This window comes from Coenobita brevimanus, chromosome 65 (assembly GCF_032717465.1).
Source record: "Coenobita brevimanus isolate Jiangsu-jjx chromosome 65, ASM3271746v2, whole genome shotgun sequence".
NCBI classification, from domain to species: domain Eukaryota; kingdom Metazoa; phylum Arthropoda; class Malacostraca; order Decapoda; family Coenobitidae; genus Coenobita; species Coenobita brevimanus.
Genome location: NC_137018.1, coordinates 47113209 through 47141167, shown reverse-complemented (window position 1 = coordinate 47141167; position 27959 = coordinate 47113209). Strand labels below are relative to the sequence as shown.

At 42.7% G+C, this 27959-nt stretch overlaps 1 protein-coding gene across 3 annotated transcripts in view; it reads left to right on the top strand.

Annotated features, from left to right (window-relative positions):
• LOC145404916 (glycine dehydrogenase (decarboxylating), mitochondrial) overlaps positions 1 to 27959 on the top strand; it is an 89381-nt gene that overhangs the window by 39618 nt on the left and 21804 nt on the right. The window contains exons 5-17 of one of the 3 annotated variants that reach the window (XM_080276423.1): positions 297 to 493; positions 4948 to 5206; positions 5891 to 5974; positions 6907 to 6996; positions 7779 to 7961; positions 8301 to 8485; positions 9240 to 9441; positions 10589 to 10705; positions 12509 to 12654; positions 15823 to 15970; positions 16863 to 16952; positions 23824 to 23941; positions 27557 to 27678. In XM_080276423.1, coding sequence (XP_080132549.1) covers positions 297 to 493; positions 4948 to 5206; positions 5891 to 5974; positions 6907 to 6996; positions 7779 to 7961; positions 8301 to 8485; positions 9240 to 9441; positions 10589 to 10705; positions 12509 to 12654; positions 15823 to 15970; positions 16863 to 16952; positions 23824 to 23941; positions 27557 to 27606 — 1869 coding nt within the window. In that variant the 3' untranslated portion in view covers positions 27607 to 27678. Of the gene's footprint in view, positions 1 to 296; positions 494 to 4947; positions 5207 to 5890; positions 5975 to 6906; positions 6997 to 7778; positions 7962 to 8300; positions 8486 to 9239; positions 9442 to 10588; positions 10706 to 12508; positions 12655 to 15822; positions 15971 to 16862; positions 16953 to 23823; positions 23942 to 27553; positions 27679 to 27959 lie in introns of those variants that run through there. The other 2 variants (XM_080276422.1, XM_080276420.1) reach the window with 2 other exon arrangements.

Genomic DNA, 27959 nt, shown 5'->3' with positions numbered 1-27959 from the left:
GAGATACATTGGCTGTATCGTCCTGACTTCGGTTGGGATAGGCCGGTCCTGGAGTGGATACTCAAATGGGTGATGATGATATACAGTATATATAAAGGTAAGGTTGCAAGTGTATGTTAAGAATATATACAATGTACAGTATTTGATTATAGTTTCCCTAGGCTACCATGGAGCCTGTGAGATAGACTCTGGTGGTATGTGTGACTGACCTGCTGTCTTTGCTTGAAAAGATTAATTACTTATGCATGATTTTCTTCAGTGAGTGATGTCCTTCAGTCAGTCCTACCTTATTCTAGACAATGGTGGTGTGTGCAACGGATCTGCTCTCCCTGACAATGTTAAAGCCTCCTGGTGAACTTGGTGCAGACATTGCTGTGGGCACATCACAGCGACTGGGGGTGCCTCTTGGGTATGGGGGACCACATGCTGGGTTCTTCGCCTGCAAGAATAACTTGGTCAGACTTATGCCCGGACGTATGATTGGAGTCACCAGGTGCGTGGGTGAGGCAGGAGCTTGATTGTGGTGTTGATAATGTTGTTAATAGCATGGTTCACAGAATTACAGATTTATCAGGTCATTTTGGAGCATACCACTTGGGATATTGGAACCCATAATGTATGAACAGTTTTTAAAAATTCACCATTATCATCAATCAAACCTTCTTTTCCACCATAGAGTGGGGTGACGTAGGATCCAGAGAGCCAGAAAGGCCCTGATTGGATGAGACACTAACCAAAGGTTGCCCACCTGAATGGGCCGCACTCCCATTCATTTACTTTTCAGGCCCTCCAGAATCTTGGTTCCACATGATAAGTAAAAAAAATTTCCACTGACATCCTCAGACTTACCTGTCTGACAGATAATCTGATGACTATAAAGTAAAAATGGGTTGTGAAACCCTGGTCATACACTCCTCTGCTTAAAACTTGTCCAAGAAAAAATAAATACAGTTAATTTTATTTATATAAAACACCCTGGACAGATTTTTAAAAGTATTTAATGCATTGTGTCATATGCTGGGATATATGCATATTTTTTCATGAATATGGTTAATGCTGTACTGATAGTGTGTAACACTGAGAGTGGAACATTTATTCATTCTCAACACATTATGAAGCTCATTTTGTGTTTTTATAAGGTCTGTCCAAAAAGAAACCGAATTTATTAAATGGCTTTCCAACCAGCAGCCATATCATGATTGTGACAGGAGTGCTGTGTGCCAGCAACTTTGTGCTTTAGTCTAACACTAGCCCCATCATGCCTGTTTACTTAGCCATTAAGGTACAGGCACTTGAGTGAATGTGTATTTAGTGCACTTGGCAGTTTGTTGCAAGATGAACAGTGAAGGATCTGGAGGAGCAACATGTTTATGTTGAATTCTGTATCAGATTGGGAAAAACTTTTACATTCTGAAGAATGTCATGACAGATGATGAAACGTGGGTGTATGGCTACAATGTCGAATAAAAAAAGGTAGTTGTCACAGTGCGTTGGAACATCGTCACCCCAACCAAAAAAAAGCAAGTCATTTGCTCAAATGTGAAGATGATGTTGGTTATCTTTGTTTCTTGGAAGGGCATTGTTCATCGTGCGTTTGTTCCACGTAGTCAGACGGTCAATCCTGAAGCATTGATGGGAGGCAGTGAGAAGAAAGAGGTCTGAGGCATGGATAAACAGAACCTGGATGCTGCACCATGACAGTGAACCTGCTCACACGTCGCTCCTTATCCATGACTTTTTGGTGAAGCACAAGATGACTGTCATCTCCCAACTGCCCACTCTCTGGATTTGGCCCCTGTGGACTCTGCCCCAGTTAAAATCCATTATGAAAGGTTGCCAATTTCAGATGACAAATCTCACCTTCACTCAAGCTTGTGTATCCCAGCGACTAAGTGACGTGGTGTGATGCAGTTAGTGTTAGGCTAAAGCTCAAAGTCGCTGCTGCAAAGTGTTTCTGTCACAATCACACTATGCCAGCTAATTGGTACACCATTATAAAGTTCGATTTTTTTTTTTTTTTTTTGACAGATCTTGTACCTCATTGCAGCATACAGGAATTGAGCTGAGCTAGTATTGTCCTGTCCATGTATCTACTTTTATCTGCTCTTGTTTTAGTCACATGGATATTCTTTGCTTATAACGCCTCCTCATCTAGGCTGTTCCAAGTATCTATACTTCTGCTAGGGAAGCTAGATTTTTTTTTTAGATCTTCAAGGCACCAACTTTTTCTCAGTTTAAATCCATGTACTCATGTTCTCACATCCATCGCAAAAATATCCTCTCGGTCCCCCTGTTCCAATCCTCTTATGCCTTCGAACATCATAATCAAATCTTTCCTCCTCCTGTCATGTAGGGTTGGTAACTTCAGCCTCTTCAGTCTCTCCTCTTAGTACAGGTAATACTCTCTCAAGCTGGGTATTATCATCATAGCCATTCTTTGAACCTTTTCTAGTTTGTCAGTGTGTTTTTTAAGATGGGGTGATCATACCACTGCTGCATATTCTCATCTTGGTCTTAACATAGACATTATTGACCCTGTCAGCATCTCCTCTTCCATGTAATTAAAAGCCACTCATGTTTGTCAGCAGTCTGTTTGCTCCTCCAATAATTCTGTTAATATAATTTTCTAGTGATAGGTTGCAATGTATGGACTCTCAAGTCCCTCTCTTCTTTTCTTTGCTGATTATCTCTGTGCCCATTGTGCCCATTTTATATGTCCAGCAAGGTCTTTTATCACTCTTCCCCATTTCTGAGATGTGGCACTTTTTTGCATTGAAGTCCATTTTTCAAATCTGACTTTAGGTATGTAATTTGTCCAAATTCTTTTGTATATCCTAACAGTTAGCAACATCTTAATATGTTTCATAATTTTAGCATTCTGCAAATGTTCTCTTGTATGTATTCATCTCTTCTGGCATGTCATTTACATACATACATATATATATATATATATATATACAAAACATAATTGGAGCCAACATGGACCCCTGAGGTACTGCACTAGTCACATTTCTTCATTGGGAAACCTTGTTTCTTATATTCATTCTCATTTGCCTTCATACCAAATGACTTTCCTTCAGTTTTTATAACTTTTTGTCTTCCCCTTTAGTAGTTTTTAACTTCCACAACAATCTTTTATGTGACATCCTATCAGATACTTTCCTGAGGTCCATGCATTCTCATTTACCTTCATACCAAATGACTTTCCTTCAGTTTTGATAACTTTCTGTCTACCCCTCTGGTAGTTTTTAACTTCCACAACAGTCTTTTATGTGATACCCTATTAGATGCTTTCCTGAGGTCCAGGTTGACAGTCCACCCAACCCTCTCTTGTAGAACATCCGCCGAACATCCACCACACTGCTACAGAAATTGAATTAATTAGTATCACAGAAATTTCCCTCTCTGAGGCCAAATTGCTTTGACATTATCACTTTGTTATTCTCTAAAAATTTAATGTATCGTTTTCTAATGACATTCTCACAAATTTTGCAAACACTGGTGAGGGATACTGGTCTGTAGCTAAGTGCATCTTCTGTGTCCTCCAGTAAAAATTTTGTACTATGTTTGCCCTTTTCCAGTTGATGGATAATTCACCATTTTCCAGAGAACAGTTAATAATGTATACAGGCCACACCAACTGATCTTCTCATTCTTTCACAGTCCATCCAGTCACGCCATCTGGTCCCATTGCCTTTCTCACATCCAGGTCCCTCAGCTGTACTATCCCATTCTTCTCAACTGTTATCTCAGCCATTTTCAATGGCCTTGCTTCCTCCTCCAGTTCTGAAAACTCTTCTTCCAATACAAATACCGATTGCAATCTGTCATTAATTAATTCACCCAACTCATAATTTTCATGTATTATGTCTCCATCTCTTAGTCCTTATTTACTATCCCTTATCTTCATTTTATCATTATCAGACCTATAAAACAATTTGGGTTCTTTTGTATAATGTATATAATATCCTTTTCATATATCCATTCTTCCTCACTGTACATATCTTTAAATATTAATTTCTTCTGTCTGTCTATCTATTGCCAGATGCCTTAATCCCGTAAGGGGTGGCCACAAACAAATTGCCTCCATGTTGCCCTATCCTATACCATTTCACTGCCCTGCTTCCAGCTCACACCCCCCTCTCATATACCTCTCCACTCCATCCTGACACGTATTGTTTCAGTACTCTGTTTTTAGGGTAGCTCTACATCAAGTGGCAAGCCAGATGATTTCCTGTAAACCAGGAAATCATTTACAACACTGGGTAGTAACCCTATAACCAACCAACACGTGTTCCCTATGTGACAACAAGTGGGTTGGCAGAGGGTTAGTGCCCTTCCCTGGAAAACAACTAACTAAAGATACTAACAAGATGATTAATTTCTTACCTCCTTACATTCATTCTGGGCCATTAACTGTACCATGGTCTCACCCTATTGCAAGCTCTGTTACTTGCCTTATGTGCCTTCCTACATCTGTTATTAAACCACTCTTTCTTTTTGTCCATCCCTGTAGAGAACATTAGGACATATTTACCTACCACTTCCTTATATGCTTTCATCAGTGTTTCATAATTCTCCTGTACCCTTTCCTCTGTATACATTTCTCTCCAATCATTGCCTTGGAGATATTTTCTTAAGGAGACAAAATCTGTTTTCCCATTATATATACCCTGTCTTTATACAATATTTCTTCTTTTTCTCTCCCTCTCCAACTCCAAGCAGCTCCATCTCAATAACCAAATGGTCACTCTTGCCTTGAGGGCATTGGAATCTTGTATTCTGTACTTCATTAGGGTCTTTTGTGAAGACTGAATCCAGTTGTGAAGGCATGTCATCTCTGAGATGATGGTGGTTGATGGCATTTCCTGTTACCTTGCTCCTAACCTTAGTCCACTCCTGTGTGTTGGTCTTGCCCACCAAGCTTACTCCATACTATCCTGACAGAGATGCCAATGGTAAGGATGCATACAGACTGGCACTGCAAACCCGAGAGCAGCACATTCGACGAGACAAAGCCACCAGCAACATCTGTACTGCACAAGCCCTCCTGGCCAATATGTCTGCCATGTATGGGGTCTACCACGGCCCCAGCGGTCTCACAGCCATTGCTAACAGGGTTCATAATGCAGCAATCTTGTTAAAACGTGGCTTGGAGGACTGTGGGCATGTGGTGGAAAATGAGTTGTTCTTTGATACAATTAAGGTGGGTGGGTGAGAGAGAGAGAGAGAGGGGGGGATGGGGGGAAGGAGGGAGGGAGGGAAAATAATTAAAGACAGACAAGAAAGCAGTGAGGAAGAAGGTGGATAGATGTAAAAGGAGGAGGAAAGGAGGTAAGATGGAGGACAGGGGAAGGGGAGGAGAGTGGGTAAAGGAATAGAAAAAGGAGAGAAAGAGAGCAGTGAGGGAAGAAGAGGAGGAAATGAGAGTAAGGAATGAAGAGAAGGAAGGGTAAGAGCAAAATAGAGGAGGAGACATAGCAGTAAGAGAATGAAGGCTAGAGAAGGACAGTAACAACTGAATTGGTGATAATACACCTACCAGAGTTTTTAAAAATCCATCCCAGTATTATTTCTTGTGAATTGTAGGGGTCTGAGGCTAAGTTAACATAAATCTTGGATATTAATCCCTTAAGTCAAAACAGTCTTTTCTACTTAAATAAAATTATCTGGCAGTAGTCATCCTAGAATGAGAGACATCATGTGACTAAAGAAGTTAAAGTTTGGTGTTTGGCCTATACCCTTTGTGTAGGATTACATGCTCAAGAAACTTCCATCTGCTTCTTTGTGAGATTTAGATTAATGTGTGCAGCACCAGACTCCCCTTGAAGTGGCACTAGACCAATAGGTGTCTTGAGAATAAAGAAGTGATCCTTTATTTTGTTGACAGGTTAATGCAACACTGGCCACCAGTGAATTGAGGATGAGGGCGCAGCAGAAGGAGATCAATCTGCGCTATTTTAGGGATGAGACGGTATGAACCATGTTCATTTATCAACAAAAAGAACCAGTTATGCATGTACAGCACATTACTGTAGTGGGTGGCTACTCACCTAGCATGAGCAGACAGCTCTACTGCATATGTTTGACTTAGTTTTTTCTTTTTATCCCAAAGGACAGATGATCTACGGGAGAGAAGAAAACCAATTTCTGTTGCTGATCAAGTGACTCACCTTCACTCTGTGCTCTGCTCATAGGTATAGGAATGGAATGACTTTGGAATGTAGGATAACAAGTTCATGTACTGTAGAATTTTTGTGGGTGGAGTAGCTGTGTTTGTGAGACTTGTATGCCATTGAGCAACCTTGATTGAGTATGGACTGACCACATATTATGCTCATAGGTGTTCCATAACTAACCAGCAAAATTTGAGGCTTGTCTGCACCTTTGTATTCTCAGTTTTAAGAATAAGAGTGATAGATCAGATATATATGGACTGAGACATTGAGGACAGGGATATTGTCATAGTCGTTATTGGTGCCCCATTTCCCGAAACAGGGACAGGAATACTCAGAAAATGGGAGGAAGTATCTCCAAAGTACATTGTAACTTGGACCATATGTTCATTTACTACAAGTAATAACAAGAAGTTCAGACCTCTGAAAAAATAGTGTATAAACATCTCAGCTTTCTTTATTCCCAGCAGTTTACAGTAACTGTTGGGAAGTTACTGTATTACAGTTGCCAGTTCTGGCAAATGATTTATCATCTGGTACACAGAAAACATCAGCTGTACCATGGCCATTCTCAGTATTGGGATTCCATTAAGAGGAAACATGGTGTCAGCTGATTGATTAATTGACTGATTGACCTCTGATTTAAATGAGGAAATCAGTTCATTGTGAGTCACCATCTTAAACATCTGAACTGCTGTGCACTTACTAGTATTATTCCACACTATCTCAGGTTGGCATTGCACTGGATGAGACTGTCGAGAAGGAGGATTTGGATGACCTCTTCTGGGTGTTCAACTGCCGCAATACAACTGCTGAAAAGGTAGTCAGGTTGTCAGCCCACTGTTGTACTGCATGTATTTCGCACATTAGGCATGTCTGTCATCTTCAGATGCTTCAAATCAATTGTCTGTGGGCAGGGAAATATACCACGGCTCTCTCAGCATAGGAATGCAGTATTTATCATTTACACAGTGACTGTTACACTATACCAGCAAGCTTCCAATGTGGGTAAACATTCAAAAAGTGGGTGAGGACTGCGTGAAGGAATGATTTATATCATCATCATCATCTGGTCCTTCTTTTCCACCCTAGGGCAGGGTGAGGAATAGCAATGTCCAGACAGCCTAAGTCTGCCCAGTTCAATGGGCCACACTTCCATTCACTCATCATTCAAATCCTTGGAATCCTGGCTCCATCAGATAGGCCAAAAAAAATTTTACCACATTCTGTAGCTTCACATATACCTATCTGATAGGAATGATTAATAGAGGACTGGAAAAAGTTATGTCAGTTGCTCTTATTGTCAGTCAGACTTTCACCCTAGTCTCAGCAGGCTCTCATATAGTGTATTTGTCCTTTTACTCTGAGGTGGAAGGTCGAGGCTGAGTTTATGCAAAAGTGAGATGGGAGAGAATAAAGACTGCAACTCAGTCAGGATAAGGTTGTAAAGCACAGTGTATGCAGGAAGGTGGCATGGGATGGAATGAAAAATGGTAATAGAGTCATTTGATAGTGTAATTAAAGGGCTAAAGTGATGATAATGATGGTGGTGATAATGATTTGTAACTCTTATGACAATAAGTATTCAAAATCATTCTGCAGGTTGCTAAAAACATGGGTGAGAGTATACCAACGGAGCACATAAGCCAGTCCCCCATGGCTCGCACATCAGCCTTCCTTACACACCCCATCTTCAACACCTACCACTCCGAGGCTCAGCTGGTGCGCTACATGAAGATGCTTGAGAACAGGGATGTCTCACTCGTTCACTCCATGATCCCACTTGTATGTATGGCATTTAGTTGTGTCTGTTTTGACAAGATGAGTTAGTGGAATTACTCAAAGAGGGAGGGAAGTTGGGGATGGTGAATTGGATGCTTGGTCCTTTGACTAATGTGCAATTTTATCCTTCAAGAAAACACTTTTCTTTGCCCACATTTTGTGTACCATAAAATCAACAGAGTGAGGGGAGATGATGCCTTGCTTACTGCTGCACTTTGATTTATAATAAGTTGTATCTTTCCCCCAGGTGACTAGATTCTTTGAATTACTTTTTCTTGCTTCAACCTGCTTCTGACTAATATGGTCTTGATCCTGTGATTTATATGCCCTCTCTCTTGCCAGGGTTCATGCACAATGAAACTGAACAGCACAACAGAGATGATGCCGTGTTCGTTCCCACACTTCACAGAGCTGCACCCATTTGTCCCACCAGAGCAGGCGCTTGGATACCGCCTGCTGTTTGAGGAGTTGGAGGCTGACTTGTGTGAGATTACAGGATATGACAAGATATCATTTCAACCAAACAGGTGAATAATGGTGAGGCAGTGAAGGGCAAGGAAGGAGGAAAGTAAGGGTGAAATTGATGATGAGGTTGTGAGAGAGGGTGAGGTAAGGATGAAACATGAGAGAGGCAGTGAGAGGAATGACATAGCTAAGGCAGAAAGGTAGAGACAAAAGTAAAGCAGTACGGTAAGTGGCAAGGCAGGGAGAAGCAGAAAGCAGGTGGGGGGTTAGGTTGAGGGTCAGCAATGAGAAACAAGGCAAGGGGAGGGGCTTGCATAAGACAGAGTTAGGAAGAAGTAAATGATAGAGTGAGTGGCAGTAAGTAATGTACTAAAAAGCTACAAAGTATGGCTCAGTTTTTCCAAAGCACACCATTTCTTTAACATTTTGATCTGTTTTGATCATACTCAGGTATTTTATTCAGGCCAATATGAGACTGCAGAGTTCAGTTGAATAAAATCAGAGGAATTATAGAATTTGAATCTGTAAGAGGTAGGTGAGATTTCCAGTCTACTGTAGTAAGGCCACCTGGAATGTGTGGTGGTTACCTGTCATAAACATTTTAGAGGGGAAGGTCTGTAAAAATATTTTATGCTGGTTATGTCAGATGAGTTTATTCAGCTTGTTTTTGTGATTATAGTAGCTTAGTCTTTGGCTCTCATACCTCACAAGAGGTATTACAGAACCAGAGTTAAGATATGCACATCCTTCCTTTAGTGATGCCCTGGGTTACCTCATACAGGCATGCACACACACTTATCTTTTTCCACACATCAGTGGTGCACAAGGCGAGTATGCAGGTCTGCGTGCCATCATGTCGTATTTGGATGCCCGAGGTGAGGGGCATCGCAATGTGTGCATCATCCCTGTCTCTGCACATGGCACCAACCCTGCTTCAGCACAGATGGCCGGCATGAAGGTTGAGCCTGTTAATGTCACCAAGGATGGATCCATTGATGTCTCACACCTTGTCAGCAAGGTCAGGCAGCTTATGATGGAGTTTAAGAGGTTCACTGGGATAGAAGTATATACAAAGAATGGGATGAATTGAAGGATTGAGGGTGACTGGGATAGATTGAAAGATTCTCTTGGTGAATTGGGATAGAATGGAATTATAAAGTTGAGATAGGAGTTGGGTTTAAATGGAAGGAAGGTATTTAACAGAAGTTGGACTTGGATGATATGAGGGAAACCAAGTAGAATGGAATGAAAGATTACAGTGGCAGAGGTTACGACAGATTGTAAATGAGTTAAAAGTTAGCTAGGAAAGGACTGAAGGATTGTTACAGGAAGGAGATGGGTTATGATGAAGTGGGGGATTACAGTTGAGTTAGGCTGAAGACTGGGAAGAAATGAAGTAGAACACAAGTAACCTAGTCAGGAGAATGGGTTGGGATAGCATGAAGAGCTCTGAATTTTGGACATGGCATAGTATGGAATGAAGGGCTGCAGTTTGAGTTGTGCTCTGAAGGCATGTTATGGAGTACAGTAGGCCCTCCACATTTGCGGAATCAACTCGCAGGTTTTGAAGATTCGTGGATTGCCACTCTGTGGAGCCAGGACTGAATTTAATGGGTATGATTGCAAGAAGTTGGGGTGTATATGTAGCTCAAGTCATCAGCTATCTGTGATATTTTATGCTGCTTTCAGATCCCAGATATGGTTTATGAGGTACAGTATGTGCACTTTTGCTCACAGGGGGTGATCTGCAGCTGTAGAGGCATTTACAGGAGGGTGCACCAAACACTTGTGGAGATTTCACATTTGCTGGGGTCTGTGTCCCGTAACCCCCACAAATGTGGAGGGCCAATTGTAGTGAGTTGGATAGGGATAGTAAGGAGGATTTTAATTGGGTTAGATGTACTGGCATGGCATGAATGGTTGCATTTAAGTCAGGAGGAGGGTGTATGGTAGATGATGATGATACTGGAAGTGTTTAGTCACACCATATCTCCTTTCTTTACCTCCTTCCCTCACTCTTCCATCCCTCTCATTCTTCTGTCACTGCCCCTTGCATTCCTATCCATCAGTTACTTTGCGTCCCCTATTCATTGTCCCTCCTCACTCTCTATGCTCTCCCCTGCCCCACACTTCCCTCCCTTTCACCATCCCTTGCATCCCCACAGATAGAAAAACACCAAAAGAACCTGGCATGCCTGATGATCACATACCCATCCACCAATGGTGTCTTTGAGGACAACGTGAAGGACGTCTGTCAGATGGTGCACAATGCTGGTGGCCAGGTTAGTTAAACACTCACTAACCATTTCACTGCCACTATTTCTCTCAGTCTCAGCGGAATAGAACTGTCTGATTTTTAGCCTATTGGTATACAAATATCATATGTGCACAGTGGCTGTGAAAAGGTTATGAACAGTTGGAGTTATAATAATAAACAGATATACTGCTAACTAAATGAGTAGCTGTCAGTTAGTTCAAGATGTGTGAATACTGGTCAGTAACTCTTTCTTAGTGTTAGGTCTTTATGAGGTAAATCAGAACAAAATGAAGCTCTCCTCTTGTTATGAAAATTACCAGTAAAGGAAATTGCCTCTAGCCATGTAAGCTAATGGGGACTGGATGGATTTCTGGTGTTAGATATCAGGATGAGTTAGATAAAGATGTGGCTTAGATTAAATGTACAAGCAGTTCACATAATTGGGGGCAGGGTGGCTCAGTGGTAAAGCGCCTGACTGGAGACCAAAGGATTCGAGAGTTCGTGCTGTGCCCAGGTAGCTGCTCCGTTGGGAGAGGCAGTGCTCTCCTGTCACCTAGTGGGGCTGTATGATCTGTCAAGGTCTAGTTCGTGGAATTTCATTCATTCACATCATAATTTAGGGATGTATCCCATAATGTCAGCTTTTTCCTCACAATCAGTACATTTTGTTTGGGTCTACTGACAAATAAGTTGTACAGGTATTATTAGAGGTGTAATTGACTGTCTTTTCTGCAAGTTACAGTGGACTTAATAGCAAAATAGAACATGAAAAATAAACGTTACATAAGGAGGAATTGCTGTTTTTAATGCAGTCCCTCCCATTACAACACACTTAGGCTACTTCATGCTCCTCACTCTCACAACACAGACATACCATCAAGACCTCACTCTCACAAGACAGACATACCATCAACAAACATATCATCAACATAACCTTAAAAATAATAATAATAACATTCACTAGGAAAGGGACAGTCTGCTAAAGTAGCTGGTTTCCTTCAGTCCATTGGGGTAAAATCTAGTTTAACTTGGGGTGCCAGGCAGCCAGAGTACCCAGGTGGTTTGCATTGCCTGCTGTTAAGTTGCTTGCCCAGTAACACCAGGGTTTGAATTCTGATGTGTTTAGCTGGCACCACTCAACTTGGTTGTCCATTCACCCTTTGTGAAGTGGTAAGTGAAAGGGATAACCAGGGTAACACCTAGGGGAGGTAACTGTGGTAACTGGGATGATGCAGTGATTCTCTCTCTCAGGATAGTGGGTAAATAAACCACCACAGGTACAAAGGCCTAATTTAGAGATATGCAACACAATTAAGTGTTAATGGCATCTGCTTCTGCATATGGAGTCATATGGAGAGACAGATTGACAAAGGAGGATGTGAAGGAGCATTGTGGTGTGGATGTGGATGTGATAAGGAAGCATTACGAGAAACACATCGAGGTGGTTTGGCCATGTGGAGAGGATGGAGAGTGAGAGACTGATGAGGAGAGTGTATGTGAGTGAGGTGGAGGGGGAGGCCAAGGATGAGATGGCGGGATGGAGTGGAGAGGTATATGAGAGAGGGGGGTGTGAGTTTGGAGCAGGGCAGTGAAATGGTGGGGGACAGGGCGACATGGAGGCAATTTGTTTGTGGCCACCCCGTATGAGCAGGGCAGTGAAATGGTGGGGGACAGGGCGACATGGAGGCAATTTGTTTGTGGCCACCCCGTATGGGATTAAAGGCGTCAGGCAATAGGTAGAATAGATAGATTCTGCATTTCTCTTTAACTTTACCTAGGGCTGCAACAACGCTGCTGAATAAATGCAACAACATTTGCATGTTTACAGGTGTACCTGGATGGTGCCAACATGAATGCACAGGTTGGATTGTGTCGTCCAGGTGATATCGGGTCAGATGTGTCACATCTAAACCTACATAAGACCTTCTGTATCCCTCATGGTGGAGGCGGACCAGGCATGGGGCCTATTGGAGTGTGAGCACAATTTTTTGGTTTTGATTTTACGTTATTGGTGTTATACAGATATTTTTGGTCAGTTATTTATTTTACATTGCACTGTACATATGTGAAAGCAAAGTATTGAAGTTGTTGAGGCTAAGAAATTAAGAGACAGAAAGGGATGGATGAAGTATATGTTCATGCCAGCCCCTTAACTACAGAAGGTCTAATAAATTGAATTAAACTGGTGGTAGCATTATTACAGTAATCCCCGTAGTCTCCAGACGCCCACTTTCCGGACACCCCACTTACCGGACATTGTGGGCCTGGATCTTCGGAACCCAAAAATGGCCAAAAAAGAAAAAAAATCCCCCCAAATCTGAATTTTTTCCCACCCGTAATTTGAAATTGCCACGCGGCACCGAACGGCTGGTTTACACCACAACCCCTTCACCCTTTCCTTCCTCTCCCCTCCCCCCCTCCCCTGTCAGGGTTGCCATTTGGTATTTTTCATTACCAAATGTGGGCCAATTTGGTAATGAAAAATTTGTTTGGTAATGAATCAGAATAATGCATTACCAAACGGATTTTTCACATGTATGAGGATACACAGGATGGAGATGGTGGATTGTTTGCTCTCTCTGATTAATCTGCTAGCCAACGTAGCATGAAAATAATCAACATGCTGTTCATTATGAGAAGAGTGATTACATGTATTTCGGCTTGTATATATAATTAGTGAAGAATAAATGCTAGCTTTACGAATATGGTAATGAAAATTAAATTTGTTAATGAAAATTGAGGAGTTTGGTAATGTGGCCATTGCGATCTGGCAACTCTGTTTTCCCGTCACCAACACTCCAACAGTTATTGCCTAACTTCGATGGCGAGTAGATGCCTATTGCAATGGAAGCCACACGTGCTCATTTTTTGTGAATAAACTGCAATACCTCACCACTAGACCACATGGGAATTTACAGTGTTGTGCAGTGTTAAGAAATTAGAATTTAGAGTGCAAAGGATTAACTGTGGAGTGCAAATTGGTGGTTGAAACTCGTGTGGTGCAGTTAAGAACAATGTGCAGTGTTAAACAATTATAACTCACGGTGAGAAGAACTAAGTGCAGCACAACACTGGATTACTGTACGTGGTTTAAGAGCATTTTCACCACTGCAAAAACCTTAGAAAAGCTGGCCACAAACGTGCTGTAAGTACCCTGGCTGAGGTACAATCACTTCTAATTCCTCATTCTTTGGTTCCTTTTCATTTATTTCATGCTTTATGTCCATTATTGGTGTGAATAGGGTCTTAAATAGGTTTAAATAGGTGCTATGCATGTCCGGTAGGGAGTTATTTAGGTGGCTTTCAAAGGTAGACTGGGTTAGGGTCCTTAAGTACCAATCCAGGAGCTAGGGGCCCACTTTCCAGACATGCCTTTGGCTCAATTACATCGGATAGTTGAGGGATTACTGTATAACCAATATCTCAGTCCCAGTTCTTACTAAAATTGGGTGAGGTAGGATCCAGAAAGAAAGAGAAAGCTTAACCCTTTCAGGTCTCCAGGCCACTATAGTGGCTTTCTCGGTAGGGGTCTCCTAGCCACTCCTGTGGCAGCATTTTTAGGCATTAATGAAAACTGTTGCATGAGGCTGGTGAATGAAATAAGGATACAAGCCGCTCTCCAGACCCCTCTGCTTCTACCAGGCATGTGCAGATCGCAATATTTTAGTTTACATAGTCTGGGAAGAACTAATCATGGTGGGGGGTTGGGTTGCACATAGTGGTTTTATTATATTGTTGATCTGGCAATATTTTTTTACTATTTTGTTATCAGACAGTTCATTTAGCAAAAGAATATTGTTTGCAATATATATTTACTGCTCTGGAGGATACATAGCTCTCACCTCCCTCCTCCCTTTCGTATCCCCCTTCCTCCACCCCCCTACCTCCCATCGATTCCCCACCTCTCTACCTCCCACCCTTCCACCCTCCACTCGCCCTCCAATCCCCCATCCCCTACTTCCTCCACCCTCCTATCTCCCACCGATCCCCCACCGATCCCCCACCCTCCTACCTCCCACCGATCCCCCACCCCTCTTCCTCTCACCCTCCACCCTCCACTCTCCCTCTAATCCCCCACCCCCTGCCTCCCACCTACGCACATAGCTGGCACATCGCAGGCAAGCAAGAGATTTCCGCATTGTATGTCTCAATATTTATTCATTTCCTGGGTGTTAGAGTGTCTGATTGAGGGAAAATAATTACAGATTTATTATTTTAAGTTTCTAAGGTTGTTTCTGTAGTCTTTTATACACGTACCATGCATTTATTTGTTACCAGGTGGACACACATCTGCAGCGAGTGTTGCCTTTTTCATTATCAAATGATTGTTAGTGTCTCCATACTTTTTTCTGATTTATATTTCATGAGATTCTCACATTTCCTGGTTATACTTATAACACCGTCAGTTGTGAGAAATAAGTAATATCTGATCACTGTCTCTACTGCTGCCTGTAAGTACACAGGATGATAGAGTTAGCAACAATAAAATATACATACGTACATACAAAAGGCAAGCTCGTAGGCTTACCCCCATGTCTTCACCCCTACAGCCTTTGACAGTACTAAGCAAAATAAGAGCAAAGTGAAACAGTCTGTAGTAACTAGTAAGTGATAGTTTTGTATGGATCTTGTAACTGTTTAGTTTGTTATTTGTAAAGAAAACATCTCAAGAATCATTCACAAATCACGTGAGATATAATGTACATATATTAGTGCACTGTTTTTCATGGAAAAACATGGAAACAAACATTGCAATCATGTTGCCTATGCACCAAGAAATCACCTACCCACCGAGACGGCAATACTTATACTCTACCACACACCACTTGCTACACAACTTCGCATCATTTTTGCAGCACTTGTATAGTGAGTAGAGCTCTAATGTTTTATAGGCAGATGTGTATTACTTCCTTGTGCATGAATATGATATTTTTTTCTTTATTTGCAAACCTTGGTCTTTTTTTTTCAAAAAATGCGTCTCTCAAACGTGACCTTGGGACCTATTTGAGACCTGAAAGGGTTAAAAGTAAGTGAGGTATCTGGTGGCACAAAAATAAGTATAACACTGTAGTGAAGGTGTTGTAGAATTGCAACACATTTCACCTCCCTTCAACCATCCAAACCTCTCTTGTACCCCCACAGTAAGCGTCATCTTGAGCCGTACTTACCCAGCCATCCCATCGTGGACCCCATGGCACTAATGCAGAAGCGTGCCCGTAGCTTTGGTGTTGTCTCTGCTGCACCATATGGTTCTGCTGCCATTCTACCAATATCATGGGCATATGTCAAGGTTGGTATCACCTCTTGACACTGTTTTGTGAGGGTAAAAAATAGATAATTAGAAAGAATTATGATAAAAATAATGCCATGCATCCTCATAAAGAAATCAGTACTGGGGTCAGCCATGGTATAACTCAGGTTCTTTTATTGACTGGGAGCTTACACAAATGCGAAAACCAGCTAATTACTCTCAGACGCTTAGTAAAAACAGTCAGGAAAAAGAAATCTCACAGATACAGTAAGATTAGTATTAGTATGTGAGTTGTAACTTGGGGTGTGACTGCGTTGCATTCCTTCCCAGTCTATTGAGTCTTCATGGAGAAAGGGTTATAATGGCTGTTACTCTCCTTCTTAGGAGAAGCTTTAGTCCTACAGTGGGCCTCATGTAAAGTGAAACTTGAGAATTGTGGGCGAGCCCACTTCTTTGGGGTGAAATTGTGTGGCAAATTACTAAGTTTGTAGCCACATGCCATTTATGGTAGTGTTTCATAGTGTTCAATGTAGCAAGCCTCCTGTGTATGTATTTGTGTCTCTGGTCTTTTGTCATTTATCTGTTCTCTTCCCTTGCATGTTTTTGTTCTCATTTTCTTTATTCTCTTTGCTTGTCTTTTGTATTTTCTCTTGTCCTCCATGCTCTTATGTATTCTTTCTTGATAGTATTTCCTTTCTTCCATTCAGTTCTCTTGTATTTCCTTTCTTCTTATATTTTGTTTTCATTCTTTTGCACTGTATTTTCATTCTGTTTTGTTGTGTTATCCTGTGTTTTCATTCTCTTTCCTGTTCCCTTAATTTCTTCCATGTGTTTTCTTTCTGTTCTATTGTCTTTGTATTTTTTTTTTCTTGCTCTATCCTCCCATCTGTTCTCTCATGTTTGGCTGTTACCTCTTGCATTTCCTGTACAGATGATGGGTCCTAAAGGTCTGCGTGAGGCCACACAGGTTGCCATCCTTAACGCTAACTACATGGCCAAACGACTTGAGCAACACTATAAGGTATGACTCCGTATAGTGTCATAGCTCTGACATAGTTTACTGCAAAATTGTTATCATCATCAGTGCTGTCATACTTATTAGAAATGTAGTCTTCATCCTTTTTGTCATTATTACTTTCATCATCATTATCTTGATCATCACCATCACAGTATCTCACGCCAGTACACGTATCCTGTTATTTTAAAAGAGGTAGGTAAGATTCAGAAATCATCATTGCTACACACATTTTCATCATCATCATCATCATCATCATCATCATCCTGACCCAGTATCCCATTATTTCAAAGGGTGGGTAGGATCCAGATAGGGCTAACAACCTGACAGTGGAATCTCCTAAATTGTGCAATCCTAAATAGCAGATTCATAATACGCAGCAACGTCATGCAACAGTTTGTAATATCAATAACCTGCAGAAATTACACAAAATTTGCAAATGCAGCCCCCAAAGTGATGCTTTTCGAATGCCTTGTGCAATACACACCACCATTACCTCAAGCCATGTGTGTAACAGGGCGTAAACCAGTTGTAGTCAAGCACGGCAATTACCAGACCAATCATATTCGAGCATAACACTTACTATAAGCCAATCACAGTGTTTCCTTCCCACGCCAAACATGAAGGACCCACGTGCTTGACGCCCTGGCACCCTGCTCAGTTTGTTGTCTCTTCTCTGCTGTTAGCATGTGGCTCCAGTGTGGTTTATGAGAGGATTCCCCCCCTCCCCTGTGCTTCCTTCCCCTGCCCAGTGTAATAATGGCCGTTCATCAATTTCCTAAGCCTGCAACTTCTTCGAGGAAAGGGGAGAAGAAGAAGAAGAAGCCATTGTTAACTTGCACCCAAAAGTTGGATGTAACCTGCCCTATGGTGGGAAAGGAGGTCCAGATGATGATGATGATGAAAAAGAAAGCCAAAGTTTCCAACCATTACAGACTCAACGAGGTAATTCTTTACCACTCGGGTTTGGCGATTCCGCCTGTACTATAACAAATTCATGATCTCAAGTAATTTTGGTACCTATCTAACACAGAACTGTGACTGCAAGAAATGAGTGGAAAAAAACAAAATATAACTATTTTGGAGTATTTAAGGAAGCAGGCAGGTTGCCTGTGGCAGTGTTTACTGATGATCTCTCCAACTGGCTGTGTTGTTTACCAACCACTGCTCTGACTGGATACGTCAGACTTCCAGCCAATCCATCATGTCATTGATGTCCACCTACTCTCCTGCTGTTTGAAGACGCCGGTAAGCTTTCCTGCTGTTTGAAGACTCTGGTGGAAATCATCCATGTCAAACCCCTCAAAGTTGTGCTCAGCTTCGGTTCCATGGAGGAGACGAGACCAACCACTTTTGAGGGTTTTCACGGAGACTTCCTTCCACGTGTGTGCCCAGTTGAACACTGAGGACTTCAGGTTGTAACGCTAAAGATTCTGCAAGGTCTGTTCCCCATGTGTGTCCTCGGCCCCGTCCTTGTCCTCCAGCACCACCATCACCTGTTTGAAGAACCTCCACTGGTACAGTCTCTTGGCAGCCACAGTAACACCCTGGTCCACTGGTTGAATCAGAGCAATCATATTAGGAGGCAGAAACATGCTTTTAAAATGTGCCTGTCATCAGCAACCAAATCCTTCTCAGACAGATGTGTCGGGGCATTGTCCAGGAGCAGATGTGCCTTCACCTTGTCGCGAGCGATACCAAGGACCTCCGTTTGATAACGGATAACTTCCGTGACAGAGTGTCGTGGAACCAGTCTCTGAAGATCTTGGTGGTAAACCAGGGCATCACAGAATTGTACCACAAAACAGGCAGGCTATCCATCAACCCACGGAGACAGTGTGGTTGTTTTGCACACCCAGCAGTAGCTGGTTTGAGGTGATGCATCTCTTTAGCATTAACACAGCACAAAACGGACATGTTGTTTGGATATCTTGCGACCTGGCAGTCTTCTCCGTTCTCCTTTTCCTCCGGTAGGGTGTTGGTGGGCAATGAGCAGTAGAATAGACCAGTTTCATCAGTATTATAGACTTAACCAAGGGCACGGCCCTTGTCCTTGATCAGGTGCTGCACTTTCTGGCGAAACGGGTCTGCATCCTCCACTACTGCGTCCAAGGCCTCACCATATGCCTTACAGCCTGTAAGTCCATGACAAAGTTTGAAGCGAAAGAGCCACCCTTCAGAAGCCTTGAAGTCATACACGTTGTGCAGGTGTGCAAACTTCTTGGCTGCTGCCTTCACCTCGGTCCCACGCACAAACACACCGGCAGCACGTTGCTGGCGAAACTATCACAATGTTGACCAGTCAGTAACTGCATGCTGGGCCTGGGCTGTGACCTCCCTGTCACCCCTACCTGTGCTTTTGCAATAGTCCTGTCCATACTGTGTAAACTTGCCCCTTTACTTCTTCATATCAAACAATATTGAATGGGCTAGATCATGTTCCTGCAGATGTGATCTGTGGTCCAGCCCGTGTCAGACTTGCTTAATGTCTCACACTTCTTCTCCAGAGTCAAAACCTTCCTCTTCCACTTCTAAGGTGATGGTGGAGCCATCATCACACACATGAGAATGCAGCAGAGGAGAGCCACAACCAGAAGGTAGGGGACCACCACAAAAGCAACTGTATTCACAGCCATGCTTGCAAGCGTGATCACTCAGACGGTGACAAAGGTGGGAACTGAGGTGCGGGTTTGGAGGCCAGCAAGCAGTACAGTGCTTCCATATCACACCCCACGCTTGCCTCTGAGCACGGAGGAAGGAATATGCGGCAAACTGACATCTGCATACAAGGTTCACTTCTGTTTGTCCAGGCCAGGGTTATCATGAGACTGCTTCAGGCAGTGTATAACTAATGCAGCCTGCCAGGTGACTGACCATTTGGCAGGGAAACAGGCAGGCATGCGTGGTGGGGGGTTTCGCACTAATCCCGGAGGCAGGGGAACTCCCACCATTCAGTGTAGAGGCAGGTGGGCATTTTTACCATACATGTACTCGTGGCTTGTGGTCTGTGTTAAATGTGCGGTGGCTGTTGGGAAACTCCCAGTGACCGTGTGGCTTTGGACGTTCAGTAGAGAGGCAGACAGGCACTGTCACTGAACATGTACTCATGCCTTGCGGTCTATGTTAGACGCGAGGTGGCAGTTGGGAAAGACTAATCCTGGTGGCCACACGACTTTGGACATTTCGGTAGGGATGCGTACGGACGTTTTGACACTGCTTGTGGGTTACGGTTGGTATTGCTCGGGTGCTGGAGGTTCGCAGGAGTGACCAGACCAGCAAGTGACTTCGACCATTCAGTACAGGGGCAGATGGACATTTTAGCTCAGATTGTGGGTTATGGCCTATTTCCTGCGCACGGCTAGAGCTTAGCAGTCATGATACCGAATGTTTGAACATGTCAGCTGGCTGGCAGAAGTTCTCGGAGGTGGGGCTGGAACTAGCTCTGTGACTAGGGTGAGAAGTGGTTGGAAGAAGTACAGGGAGCTCTTGCCTCTCCTGACATTTAGAGGACTCTCCATACGTGCTAAGGGGTCTTTGTATGCAGCATGTGTTAGGAGTGTAATGCTGTATGGCAGTGAGACCTGGGCAGTGAGGGAGGAGGATAATAGCCGGCTCAGACGTACAGAAATGACAATGATTAGGTGGATGTGTAGTGCGTCACTGCGTCCAAGGTCTGGGGGGGGGGGGGGCTGGGTTTACGGTGGAAGAGTTGAGAGGTAGGATGGGACTGGAGTGTGTTGGCATTGTGATAAGGAGAGATAGATTGAGATGGTTTGGACATGTGGAGAGGATGGGGGATGATAATTGGGTGAGGAAGGTGAGAAGTGTTAATATTGGGGATGGGGTTATGAGAGGTAGACCGAGAAAGACATGGGACGAGGTCATTAAGTGTGACCTCAGGGTTAAGGGACTGAACAGGGAGGCTGCAATGGATCGTGCAGCATGGAGAGCCGCCATTAGGTGACCAAGTCCGACGCATGCAAGCATGTTGGAGCCTTTAAAAATGAAACGATAACATCAAGTAAAGTCAGTTAATGGTTTAATAGAGCCAAGGTCTAGTATCTGGATAATGGACATGTCCGGTTACTGCACATCTGGATAAATGAGGGATTACTCTAGTATCCGTGAGTGTACAGAACATTGCGGTTCCCAGGCCGCTGTTTTTGCGTGATAAGAGAGGGGCCTGAACCTGGGACTAGTGTCCCAGGAGGCTGCCCTATCACTGAGTGCATAATGGAGGAGCATCTATAGTGCCAAGACACACTTGGAGAGTGCCCTTGTAACTGCCCTGGCAGGGTGTCCTGAGGCCACTACCACAGCCACTGGCCATGGCTAGTGGGCTATGGGTCCCTGATCCCCTGCTTAGATTTCGGCTGTTTGGATGGGTGAGGCTTGTGGTCCATCTTCTCCTTTACTTACTGAACATGCCAAAGAATCCTTAAACCATACATAACAAGCTTGAGGAAACCAAATCACGCCAGGGATTCAGAGTGGCATTGTGGAATGTGGTAGCTTAAGAGGTTGAGGGTTGGGGGGGAATTTGTGGATACCTTGAGCAGGAGGTGGTTGGATGTCTACTGTTTACAGGAAATTGGTTTTACAGGAAAGTCAGCAGGATGGTTGTTGGGAAGGATTTTAGGTCAGGGATGGATCCAAGGGGGGGAATGGGGGGATGCATCCCCCCCACCGGCCATGCAGCAACACTGAAATATCAGTATGTCGCGTCAAGTCTTTGGTTGAATCAGCGAATCAGACCCCCCCACCGAAAATTCCTGGATCCACCCCTGTTTTAGGTATAGGTTATATTGGAGGGGAAGTGTGGATGGACCTGGTGGTGTGGGCATGCTTGTTGAAGAGAAATGGGTGGAATATATTATGAATGTATTGAGAGTAAATGAGAAGATTATAGCATTGAAAATATTGTTTGAAAAACAGTTATAGTAATACTGGCATTGCTCCACAGGTCAGCCTGGGTGATGAAGAAAAGGGCATATTTTGGGATGGTTTGATATGTGTGGTTGGTGGTATAAGGGATGATGAGATAGTTTTTGAGTGGGGATTTAAATGGTTATGTGGGTGCAGCAGTTCAAGGGTATGAAGGAGTGCATGGGGGTTTGACTATGGTATGAGGAATGTGGAAGAGGAGAGGATATTAAAGTTTGGAGAGGCAATGAACATGATTGTGATCAACTTGGTTTTTAGGAGAAGAGAGAGTAGGCTGATTGTATATGAGTCTGGGGGTAACAGTAGTCAGATTGACTATTTCCTGGTCAGGAGGGCTGATAGGAGGTTAGTGAAGGATGTGCAAATTATAGAGAGCTAAGAGTGTGTACAGAAACACAAATTACTGATATGTGACATGGTACTAAAGAAGCAGGTAGTGAAGATGAGGACCTATGCACACAGGAGGAAAATATGGAAGTTGAAAAAACAACCAGTAAGGGTTGCCTCCTACAGCAAGAAGAGTTGAGTGGTGGCCCAACAAGAAGCTGTAGATAGAGGTGTTAATGAGCTGTACAGAGCTCTCAAGAATAATCTCTTGGGAGTTACTGGTTCAGTGTGTGGATGTACAAGGGGCCCACCAAGACGTAGGATAACTTGGTGGTGATATGTGGGTGTAGAAGCCACAGTTAAGGAGAAAAGAAGACTTTTCCTGGAATGGAAAAAGGGGTGGTAACAGAGGAATACTTGACTGCCAAGTGTAGGGCCAGAAAGAAGGTATGCAGGGCAAATTTTGAGTCTCAGACACTTACTGGATAGCCTTATTAGTGCCAAAGGAAGAATGTGGCAAAACAGATGAAGAGAGAAAACATGGATGTCATAGTGAGTGGTGTGTGAAGAATGATGAAGGAAAGGTAGTGTTGGACCGTCAGGATATTACAGATGCTTGGAGAGAGCATTATAACTGGTTGGCAAATGAGGCATTTGACTGGAACAGGAGAGGTTTGGAGTCAGCAGATCCAGTCTTTAGCCCTTAGCCTTTGAATGATGCTGCTACCATGAGCAGGGTAAATGACAGGATGCAGCTGGGGATTCCGGTGGGTGCGTCTGGGTTTACTGCTGATATGTTGAAAGCCCCAGGACATATAGGAGTCCCAAATGATCTTTGTATGCAATATGTGTAAGGAGTGTTATGCTGCATGGTAGTGAGGCCTGGGCAGTAAAGATAGAGGATATTTGTAGGCTCAGACATACAGAAATGACAATGATATGATGAATGTGTAGTACATCCATGAATGCGAGGTCTAGGGGACTAGGAATGCAATTGAGAAGTTGAGAGGAAGGATGGGACTTGAATGTATTGGTGTTGTGATGAGGAGGGGTAGATTGAGGCGGTTTTGGCATTTTGAGAGGATGGAGGATGACAGCTGGGTGTGGAGGGTGAGAGATATGAACACTGAGGATAGGGATACAGAGGCAGACCAAAAAGACCTGAGACAGGATCATAGTGTGTGACCTCAGGGACAAGGAACTGAATAAGAAGGCTGCTAGAGATCAAGCAGCATGGAGAGCCACCATTAGGTGACCAAAGTTGATGCATGCAAGCATGTTGGAGCTTTTATAAATTAAATGAATCTTAACCTGACGTGACCGGACCTTACCACTATCATGTCCTGGTGTTTTGGTTTTGATTAAGTTTTGCATCTCTCAGATTTGACCTTCCTGTAAATATAATTCAATTCATTTTTCTGTCTGCAGACAGTTTTTTTCAGCTTAGGAATGGGAAGGGTTTGAGGTAGCCTTCTTCAGTTTCTCCACTACTGAAGGTTCTTTGCAAGTTTATAATAATTTGTCACAAAATGGCAAGAACATGCCAAGAATAAACTAAAAAAAGACATCTTTACATTCAGTAGATTAACCTAACCTTGGCCCACAGGTTCTGTACCGCGGCAACAGGGGTCTGGTGGCACATGAGTTCATCCTAGACATGCGAGAATTCAAGAAGACTGCCGGCATTGAAGCCACAGACATTGCTAAGAGACTCCAGGACTATGGTATGCCTCATCACACCACCGGGTTATTTGTTTGTAGATGGAAATGTATTTAACTCCCATATAAAATTCAGTCACTTCAAGTAATATGAGTAAAGTGCCTGAGGTATAGTTATACTGAATCATTACCAGTAAGGTACAGGTATACCTTAATGTACGATACCCCTAGATGTGATACAGCGTCTTAATGATGGGGGTAGAAATACCACCATATCCCACCTAACAATGGCCAAACCCCGGTTTAATGATGGGTTTTGATATTTTTTCCTGTTTTGATGATATTTGGGCTAATATTATGTGTTTAGGTTGATTTAAAAACTGTTTTTAGACTTAGATTAATGTGTTTTGGCCATAAGTGGGGTGAACATTGTCATTTTGAGGTGTAGCTTACTAAGCTTGATTTTTCCAGACATATTTGACGATTTCAGATTTTATTTGTTGATTTTAGTGAGTTATTTACAGCTGTTAGGCTTAGATTAGCTTTTTTTACAGATAGTAGGCCATTTAGATTGGCTTTAAACTTGTTTCTGGACTTATTTGGGTGGGTTTAGGATTTGGTTAGGGGGGAAACCCAAGGCTCAAAAATGCATCGCTATACTTTATATCTACCCTAAGATACGACACCCCACCCAACGATGAGTTTTTGCTTAACCAATTACATTGTTAAACTGGGGTATACCTATACCCGTGATTACCTGACATCGCATTAACCGACAATCATTGAGCCAAGCCTTGGATTCTCTGGGGAGACCATAAATACCCCCACCATCCTCCCCTCTCCTGGTGACGAGTCAATGAATTGCCTGGAACCACTGTCTGACTTGCTTCTTCTTCACTTCATTTCTGCAACACTTGTGGTCGTTCCTCCAACTTTCTTTCAGTTGAGCACCACCTCTCCTCGTTTAAACCTCAGCTTCTCTTCTTAGCTGAGACTCAGCTGTCTGAGGCAATTGATAGCAAACCATTCTCTGTATCCTCCAACCTTCTCTTTACTCATTTCAGAGCCAAAGTAGCTGTTGTGTATATGCAACAACTTATCTTGCTCTCGTGTTCCTGAACTTGATTCTTCAGAATTCTCTACTCTCTGGCTTTGGCTTTCCTTTCATTCTCTGGCTAATTATATCTTTGCTGTTTACTTATCCCCTGATTCTACTGACTTTGAAAAATTCTTCTACTATATTACTTCTACAATGGAACACATCCCATCCATTTCTCCTTTCTGTGAAATCTCCATTCTAGGAGATTTCAATGTTCACCACCACCTTTGGCTCTCCTCTCCTTTCACTGATACACCTGGTGAACAAGCCTACATCTTTTCTATCCCTGATGACCTTGTGCAGCTAGTACAGTGCAGCACCCTACTCGTATCCCTGACTGTCTTGGAGAGAGTTCCAACATACTTGACTTTTTCTTTACAACTAATCCTTCTGTTTATGCTGTTAATCTTTCCTCTTCTTTGGGCTCTCTGATCACAACCTTATTACCTTAACCTGTCATATCGCTCCAGTACGGCCTGTGGATCCTCCAAAGAAACATCGGTTGTGGCACTTTGGAGCTGCTGATTGGGAGGCCCTCAGGTAGTACTTCTTTGATTTTCCATGGAATGATTATTGCTTCCATGGCTGGGAGCCATCTGAGTGTGCCTTGAGCATTACAGAGGTTATTCTCTCGGGCATGGAAGCATACATTCCTTTCTCATATCCTTTGGTTAATGCAAAAAAGCCTTGGTTTAATCACGCCTGTTCTGATTCTGTCCACAACAAGGAAAAGGCATATAAAAGGTACCAGAGCCAACTCACCCCTGAATCACCCCTTTTTTATGTTTCTGCCTGGAATCATGCTAAGTCTGTTCTTTGCTCTTCTAAAAATAATTTAATCTACTAAATACTGTACTCTCAACTCTCGAACTTGAATTCTTCCTGCTCCTTCTGGCACCTTGCCAGAAACCTTCTTAACAACTTTACCTCATCATCCTTATCTCCTGTTATCTATTGTGATGGCTCTGTAGCTGTTTCTTCTACTGATAAAGCAACTCTCTTCACTGAGACTTTCTCCTCCAATTCCATCTTAGATGATTCTGGTGCTGTTCCTCCATCAATTTCCCCCCCTATGACTTCCTCATGGCTGAGTTTACAATTTCTTAAGCTGATGTATTTTCTGCCATCACTGGTTTCAGTACTAACAAGGCATATGGGTCTGATGGGATCCCTCTTGTTGTCTTCAAGAACTGTGCTTCTGTCCATACACCCTGCCTAGGTAAACTCTTTTGCCTTTGTCTGTCAACTTGTACAGCTCCGGACAGATGAAACGGCTACACCCCATCCACCAGCGACTTGGTTTGGGTCTCAGTGGTTCTGGTAACAATTGCAGGTGGAGGGAGGGGGGATGTGGGAGGGTGAGGAGGGGAGAAATGTGGGCGGAGTTATATAGGGGGTAGTGTGGGAGGGTGAAGAAGCAGCACAATCTGGCTGGTGGGAGGGGGAGACGAATGGTTGGGTAGCGGAGACGAGAGTCGGCTGGAGGGTAAGACAGGTGAGTGTGATTAGATGAAAAGAAATTACAAAAAATGAATTATTATAATATCTGCTGCATACATTGCATTTTATCTATTAAATAAAAACACTGTCTATTATTCACCACCGTATTTGGGTATCCTACTCATTATTATTATCCTTTGGATATTAGGCAATAAATAAAGATATTGGACGGTCTTTCGGACCCGAACCAATTTTTTCATATCTTTTTTCTTCAGCTATTTCCGTATTCCTATTATCCCTCGTGCTTGAAGTCCCCCTTTTTATCACTTTCACCTACGCCCTACATTTTTTTTTAGGCATAACTAACTTTCTCTTTAAATAACCATATTTGTCAACAAATATTCCTTTCAATAATCTATTTAATTACCTGTTTTCTTTCAATATGCATTTGTCTAATAATGGGTGTTACACCTTAATTGGCGCCGCTATTTGACGTTTTGAATAAATTTGGTCTAAATTTACGCATATATTGCAGTCTCTCTCAAGTAGGCTGGCAACCTCACACATCCTCCCCCCTGCTTTCTCCTTCTCTCGCTGCCCGTTCCCTCCTTTCCTTTTGTAGTACTGTTTATTTATTCTCATATTTTTAACCTCATTCCTTCTTACAAACTTTTAGTGCCATAGGAATTTCTCCCTTATCACCTACACTCCTACTACATGAAAGTGGAAAAAACTGCCATCGGGAAAAGAATAACTGGAAATTTATGGCGAAGGTTACGATATTAGTTATTTAGAATGAAAGTGTTGGCAGATACGCATTCTTGACGTGATTATTGCAGCCACAGCATTTCGCCTTCATAAAATAACACACACACAATATATATATATATATATATATATATATATATACAGTATATATATATATAATCATACAGGCTCTACACTTATGAAATTTAACATCGAGTAACCCTATATGCCCAAAGTAATTTCCTCTGCATGGACTGACGTTGTAACGAAACTGGTTGTCCCCCTGCAGTAATTATTAATATATTTTTATGGTCATGTATGACTGAATAGTTTAGTTTATACAAGCGAAAACCTCAGAAATAATACTCACCGAGTATTATTCCTTCTCCAGCAGTTGCGCCTTCAGTGACACACTTCCAAAAATCCTCTGGCTTGTCAACATAATGTTTGCTAGGGTCCTGTGATGCAACCCTGCTTCGTGCAATACTCTTCTCATAGTCTTTTCGCTGATATCATGGTCTGTGCATCAGTGTCTGTGGCGTGTAGTGCAACATGGTGGTTTCCGTGTGGTAGGTTGCCATGCTAGTTAGTGTCCTCTGCTTTACCCAACACAATAAATTTTAGATCAAACAGTGTTGTTCATGGTTATATATATATATATATATATATATATAGGATCATGTATTTAATTTCTTCAGGTTACATGTGATTGTGTGAGCTGGTTACACCCTTGAGACTGCAGCACTGAGGCAGTTTGAGCTTTGTTGTAAAATAAATGATAATTTGGTTGTATATAT